General features: G+C 35.2%; 1 protein-coding gene across 1 annotated transcript; it reads left to right on the top strand.

The window, feature by feature from the left end:
- Nucleotides 1-207: 207 nt before the first annotated feature.
- Nucleotides 208-4,385, top strand: LOC114402030 (protein MAIN-LIKE 1-like). Its single transcript, XM_028364578.1, has 6 exons — nucleotides 208-384; nucleotides 498-875; nucleotides 1,258-1,385; nucleotides 1,495-1,564; nucleotides 4,049-4,114; nucleotides 4,209-4,385. The coding sequence occupies exons 1-6, from the start codon at nucleotides 208-210 to the stop codon at nucleotides 4,383-4,385; spliced, it is 996 nt and encodes a 331-aa protein (XP_028220379.1).
- Nucleotides 4,386-7,526: the final 3,141 nt, after the last annotated feature.

Here is a 7,526-nt window from a genome sequence, read left to right as displayed (position 1 = left end):
TTTGTGTGGTTTAGTGATGAAATTTGTGGTAGACATTTGCAGATCATGGTTAAGACTAGAGACTTAGGTCGTGCCTTAGGAAGGGTTATTAGAAGAACTCTGGGGAGAGAGGATCGTCATGATTCAAATGATGCTCCCCAGCGGTGAAGGCCTACAGCATCGGCACGTAGGCAACAGGAAGCTGCCCCTGTTGCCGAGGATGAGCCTATGGTCACTGAAGATGAGCCTGTGGTCACTACAGATGAGCCTGTGGTAGCTGTAGACGTACATGCACCTGGTGCAGACGCTGCTGATGATGTAGACGGTTTTCTAGGTGGGCCACGTGACCCATCAGTGCTTACGGAGTATGCTGACCATGTTGTAGTTAGGGTATGGAACGAAGAGGTATTTATAATTTTCAAGTTAACTTATTTGTTAAGTATCTGTTATTATTGAAATTTGTGTTCCTTTAAATTATTATGTTAACATAGTGTCTATTCCTTGATACTTTAATTCAGGACCGTCTTGAATTGAAGTTATCCTCCCATGGGAGGAAGGTGCAAAAATTTGATAGGCCTGCTCTTGAGATTGAGGACCTAGTTGCTGCCACAGGACTAAGTCATTTGATCGCGTGTTCAGTAGACACTGGCGATCGGAGACTTATATCCTCGTTTATGGAGAGGTGGCACAGGGAGACTAGCAGTTTCCTTTTTCCCGTGGGGGAGGTTAGTATCACCCTGGATGATGTGGCGTCTCTTCTTCATCTTCCCATTGTTGGTGCCTTCCATACATTCCAGCCTCTGCACATCGACGAGGCGGTGTTGATGTTGGTTGAGTTACTAGAGGTCTCTGGAGAGGAAGCCAGGGCCGAGATAGCACATTGTCATGGACCATACGTATGCCTATCTTGGCTACGAGATATATATCAGAGCAGATGTCAGGGCGAACATTGGACAATTGCAGCTCGTGCCTATCTTCTTCATCTTCTAGGTTGCACTCTTTTTGTTAACAAGAGTGCAACCCATGTTCATGTTGTCTTCTTAGACGCTCTGCGTGACCTGAGTCAGAGTGGGAGCTATGCATGGGGAGCTGCTACCTTAGTGCATATGTACGATCATTTGAATGATGCTTGTATCAACGCAGCCAACAGGTTATTGGTTACATCACTCTCTTACAGGTAATTAATATGTTTTTCATAAGTTAATTACAACAATGTTTTAAATAGGGTATTTAAGACGTTCATTTGAAATTTGTATGATTTTCGTGTAATGTTTATAGTGTTGGATATATGAGCACTTTCCGTCACTTGCGGAGTGCATGGCTGATCCGGACTATGATGAGGTGTCACCACGTCTATGTCGGTGGATTGCTACGAAGGCGATTGCGAAGTCCATATCTACAGCGACGTACAGGCAGCGTCTGCATCGACTTAGGATTCATTATGTCTGCTAGATGCCTTATGGGGAGCATCGAGCCATTTAGGAGTTTCATTTGATTTCATGCTTTTCTGGTCAGCTCCGTTGGGGACTCGTTGCCGTCAAACACCGACCAGAGAGGGTCATGCACTGATTCGGATACGTCCAAAGTATCCTTGTAGAAGCTGTCAATTCATGGGTGTCATTTGAAGAAATAGACTACAGGTGGATGCACTACTCAGACCATCTTGTGCCAGCAGGTGAGATATGTCTTGTGCCAAGTTAGTGTGCGCCTAAGTACATGGACTGGTTCTTTGTCATTTCTCATCCATTCATGACCGTGACACAACCATCAGATCCGCCGTGAGATCCACCTGCGATGCATGATGCCTCATTTGTGGAGCCACATATTGTGGAAGCAATGCCTTCGAAGAGTATTTTGATGATGCCAAAGAATCAAGAGTCAAACAAGTTTCAAAGAATAATCAAGATCAAGATTCAAGATTCAAATAAAGAATCAAGACTCAAGATTCAAGGATTCAAGATTCAAGTAAAGAATCAAGACTCAAGATTCAAGAATCAAGAGAAGACTCAATCAAGATAAGTATTAAAAGAGTTTTTCAAAACATTGAATAGCACAAGAATTTTTCAAAAAGAAAAATCTTTTACCAAAGAGTTTTACTCTCTGGTAATCGATTACCAGAAGGCAGTAATCGATTACCAATAGCCAACATTCTTTTCAAAACTGATTTACAAAGCTGTAATCGATTACCATAATCATGTAATCGATTACCAATGTTTTAAAATGTTAGATTTCAAATTTCAAGAGTCACAACTTGTGATAAAACTTTTTCAAATCATTTCAAACTTGTGTAATCGATTACACAATACTTGTAATCGATTACCAGTGTTTCTAAACGTTTTGATTTTCAAATTTAAACATGAAGAGTCACATTTGTTGATGTGTAATCGATTACATTATGATGGTAATCGATTACCAGCGACTAATTTCGAAAAATAAATTACCGAAAGTCACAATTCTTAAAGTGACTTGTTTTTGAAGAGTTTTTCAAAAGTCATAACTTTTAAAGTGACTAGTTTTCAAAAGAGTCACAACTTTTAAAAAGTGACTAGTTTTAAAGAAATTGCCAAGAGTCACAAGCTTTAACTTGAGTCATCAAATGATTATAAATACGTGACCATGGCACGAATTTCAAAGACTGATTTCCTTTTATGCATAACATATTTCCTTCGTCTTTCTAAAAGTTTTTTTTTCAATACTTTCTCTTTCAAGAAAAGTTTATTGACCAAAAACTTGTGCTATTCTTTTTCTTCATTCCTTCTCTCTTGTCAAAAGATTCAAAGGACTAACCGCCTAAGAATTCTTTTGTTTCTTCCCTTCTCCCTCTAGACAAAAGATTTCAAAGGACTAATCGCCTGAGATATCTTCTGTTTCTTACAAAAGATTTCAAAGGACTAACCGCCTGAGATATCTTTTTCAAATCATTTCAAACTTGTGTAATCGATTACACAATACTTGTAAACGATTACCGGTGTTTCTAAACGTTTTGATTTTCAAATTTAAACATGAAGAGTCACATCTATTGATGTGTAATCCATTACACTATGATGATAATCGATTACTAGTGACTAATTTCGAAAAATAAATTACCAAAAGTCACAATTCTTAAAGTGACATGTTTCTGAAGATTTTTTTTCAAAAGTCACAACTTTTTAAGTAACTAGTTTTCACAAAAGTCACAACTCTTAAAGTGACTAGTTTTAAAGAAATTGCCAAGAGTCACAAACTTTAATTTGAGTCATCAAATGATTATAAATATGTGACCATGGCACGAATTTCAAAAACTGATTTTCCTTTTATGCATAACAGATTTCTTTCATAGAGTTTTTGTTCAATACTTTCTCTTTTAAGAAAAGTTCATTATCCAAAAACTTGTGCTTTTCTTCTTCTTCATTCCCTTCTTTCTCTTGTCAAAAGATTCAAAGGACTAACCGCCTGAGAATTCTTTTGTTTCTTCCCTTCTCCCTCTTGACAAAAGATTTCAAAGGACTAACCACCTGAGATATCTTTTGTTTCCCCTTACAAAGATTCAAGGGACTAACCGCCTAAGAATTCTTTGTCTTAACACATTGGAGCGTACATCCTTTGTGGTACAAGTAGAACGTACATCTACTTGGATTGTTATACTGAAACAAGAGAGGGTACATCTCTTGTGGATCAGTTCAAGTGGAGTGTACATCCACTTGGTTGTTCAAAGAGAACAAGGGAGGGTACATCCCTTGTGGATCTTTGCTTGTAAAGGATTTTACAAGGTTATTGGAAATCTCAAGAACCGATGGTTGCTTGTAGACTGGATGTAGGCACGGGTTGTGACCGAACCAGTATAAATCTTGTGTTTGTCTTCTTCTTCCCTACACTCTTTACTTTTCCGTTGTGTACTTTTATTTCCGCTTTACTTTTGTCTAAGTTATTGTTTTTGTTCTTTACTTCCTCATAACTTAGTAGTAAAGCCTAATTGAATATAGTAATATTAAGAAGGATAATTTTTAATTAGTCAAGACACATTAATAATTAATTCAACCCCCCCTTTTTAATTAGTCTGAGACCACTTGATCCAACACGTATCCCTCAGGTCCCAGAGCCAGCAACAACATCGACACATGCCCATTCTTATGTGGAGCAGCCCAGACATGCAGTGGTAAGTGTTACTATTTGCTTAGTTGTATCAAATGTCATTTACGTCAATTATTTTAATACTAATTTGTCTAATTTGTTTGTTTTCTATTTCGCAGGAGGCTTGCCATGCGATTGCTGAAAGGTTGGAGTGTCATCTCAACCTTAGGATAGTCAAGGCAGGCACAGAGACACACGAGGTCATGGAAGAATGCATTAGGATTGCCAGGGGTGTCACAGAAGACTGCATTGTGTATGCGAGGTCTCGACGTAGGCGGCGCACAGATGAGGCATAGTTTCTTTACACATTTTATATTATCATATTTGGGTGATGTATATAGTTTTCTTGTATTTGAAAACATTTAGTTTTTTTACTGAACATTTTGTATATTTTAAGTTATTTTGGTTTATAATATTAGTGTTTTTGTTTAAATCTTATTTTTAAATTACTTGATTCCAAATTCATTCCAAATTTGTCGAAATAGTATGAATGTGAGTCCAAATTGAAGCAAACAACTAAAAACTAATTTGAAATAATACAATATGGATGTACTAATTTAGATTTTTTTTTCTTATTCTCTTACTAAAAACTATTTTGAAGCTAACTACCTCATTTCTATCTCATCAATATTATTTTTCATTTGATTTTATTATAAAAACATTCAAACATAAATCACATCATTTTTAAATCACTTTTAATTTAATTTATTTTTAATTCATTTAAAAATTATTTTCAATTTAAATTATTAATTAATAATTAATTATGATAATATTTGTAATTAAATGAAATAGTAAGATTATGAAATTAAAAAATGTGTATATACAATTATTTGCATTTGACAACTTTTATTACGCATTTACAAAGTTATAAGATAAATTAGTTTACATAAAACAATTAGTTTGATTTTTTTTAAATTGACGTTGAGACCAACATGGGATTTTAATTTCATACAAGTAGTATGATCACAAATTTTTTTTATTTATTATTTAGTCTCTTTGTTTTTTATTTTTTATTTACTGTCTTTGTTTTTTATTTAGTTCATAGATGGGGAGTTATTTTTTTATTTTATATTTACTCTCTTTGTTTTTTATCTTTCTATACTCTTTTATTTACCAACAAATTTATTTTCTGGTCCCACTGTTATCATTTTAATTTAACGAATATGTTGATTTAGGTAAACTATGAACATAAAATAATCATCATACGGTAATGAACATGAATTCAAACATTACATTAACTTCAACATAGTGGAAAGAAATAAAATTTGCATGAAATACTACAACTAAGTAATGCTAATTTTGCGACAAGGACACGTCGTCTTCCATTTCCATTACATGTTTACTAAAAACAACTAAAATTTCTATTGGCCCAAATGTTTTCCAATAGTTAGACTGCACTAACACCTTTAGCATGTCATCGTTGGTTTTCAGTTCCATAATTTCGAATTTGATAATTTTATCTGAATACTCATAGTGGCTTGGTTGTCGAAAAAATAGTCGCATTACCGTTTGTGTTTCATGAATACCATAAGGGGGAATCCCATGAGGCGCAACTTGCTTGATCAAATCCTTCAGTTCATCCATGTTACATTTGGAAGGAAAGTCACACTTTATGGGATTTTTTCCTGTGAACGAGTAACCAACAAACTCATTTTGGCGTGACATGTTCCACCTCCCATTGTAATATAGTAGGACATCATGAGTAGAGGTCATAGTGGCTTCAAGTAAGTTTAATATACCATCTGGTGTTCTAGCAATGATGCATAATAACTCAATCAGACCAACACATGAAAATTGATGATTACACATTAACATTGTGTTAACATCATCATCATTTTTGAGTTGCATACATTGAAAGCGAAATTGGTTACCTGTATCTGTGAATGACTGCCGGTAGTAATTTTCATCCAAATATTGTTTGTCGGTTAGCTGAAAGGTACTCGAATGGGTACTAGAGTGGAAGTTTGAAAATAAACACCACTGTCGTTGTGAACAATGGATCCATTTGGAAAAATAAAACCTAATGTCGAGTTCACAATTGTTTGACTGCTTGTTTCTCCCAAGAATGCCATACTTTGTTCTATGAATTGGGTTAGGAGAGAATGTGTGATTTTTTACAATGTTCGGCTGTGTCATATATATAGATGAGTTTCAGTATCATTGCTTCAATTTTTTAAAATAAATACATACGCGTGCACATGGTTTCTGTTTGTGTTGTCAACTACACCAACGATGTGACATGCTTTATCTTGCATTAGATCAGAATGTGTAGTCAAGTCTTACAATGTCCTGTCACGCTTTATGTTAACATGCATGCATTTCCCAATGTATTGTCAACTCAGACAATGATTTATCATACATGCATACTTTATTTTAGTTGCACCAATTAATTTTTTTTCTTAACGCAAGAATTAAGTAATAATTTTTTTGTTAACCCAACAAATATACAAAGACATATAACTCTAATGTGAGATTCAAATTCATAACGATTAGTCATTAAAAGGTACATGTTCAGTCATCATTTATGTCAACAGTCTCTTTTGAACATCGTGAAGCTTCTATAATGCTGCATTCTACTAATATTTGGAGTTGGCCACTGCTTCGCCTGAGGATGACAATTGCTAGACCATAACAATGCTACAGGCGGTAAAGGACAACAGTCTTTTAAATAAACTTGTTGTACATGCAAAAAAATATTTACTCAATCGTACACAACTGATTGCATAAATATAAAAAAAACACTTTATATCTACAATGTACCTGAACGAAATGATTGTTATACACATGATCGATACAAATTATGCGATGCATTGAAGAATCTGGCGGTGGCTGAGTTCTAAGAGGAAAGAACGTCATGCTTTGTTGTTGAGACAAGGATACAAAAGTTACATTATACCTTGATGCAATGACATATCCCATGTCGGTTATATCCATCCACTTATCCATAGTCACCTGAATGAAACAAATATACACGTCAAAGTTAATTTTAAAGTTAAGTTTTAAAAATCAAAAACATAAATTACATACCTTGGTTAACCCATCAACAAGTAATGACATCCTTAATTCCTCAAATCAGTCCGTGCCACCAAAGAGCTTGATATACTCATGTGAGAATTTCCCAAGTTCTTTAAGCAGATGGTTGCGGACCAACAACCAAGAGTCTTCACCCATACTTGATAAATCGGCAACCAACCGATATCCACAGTTTCCATCAAGTTTGACATCAACAATGTTATCAATGAAGTCATGGATAAATGGCTGAAATTGATCCAACATAGGCATGATCCTTCTTGGATTGGGCTTCTCAGAAGATGATGTACTACGCCTCACTGAAGAATTGTTATTTTGCATAGAATGAAAAACATCTACATACTCCTAGTAAGATGGATCACACTTTGTTGACCTTGGGTTTCTATTCATCGATTTCTTCGGTGCAC

Source organism: Glycine soja, chromosome 20 (assembly GCF_004193775.1).
Source record: "Glycine soja cultivar W05 chromosome 20, ASM419377v2, whole genome shotgun sequence".
NCBI lineage: Eukaryota > Viridiplantae > Streptophyta > Magnoliopsida > Fabales > Fabaceae > Glycine > Glycine soja.
The sequence above is the reverse complement of the archived record's forward strand: the minus strand, read 5'-3'. Positions and strand labels throughout refer to the sequence as shown.

Excerpts from the sequence above, each read along its gene's own strand:
- LOC114402030 (XM_028364578.1), top strand. The coding sequence starts at position 208 with ATGGTCACTGAAGATGAGCCTGTGGTCACTACAGATGAGCCTGTGGTA. Across the intron at positions 1,565-4,048 it reads CTGATTCGGATACGTCCAAA|GTCCCAGAGCCAGCAACAAC; the intron begins GTATCCTTGTAG and ends CGTATCCCTCAG. Across the intron at positions 4,115-4,208 it reads AGCAGCCCAGACATGCAGTG|GAGGCTTGCCATGCGATTGC; the intron begins GTAAGTGTTACT and ends TCTATTTCGCAG.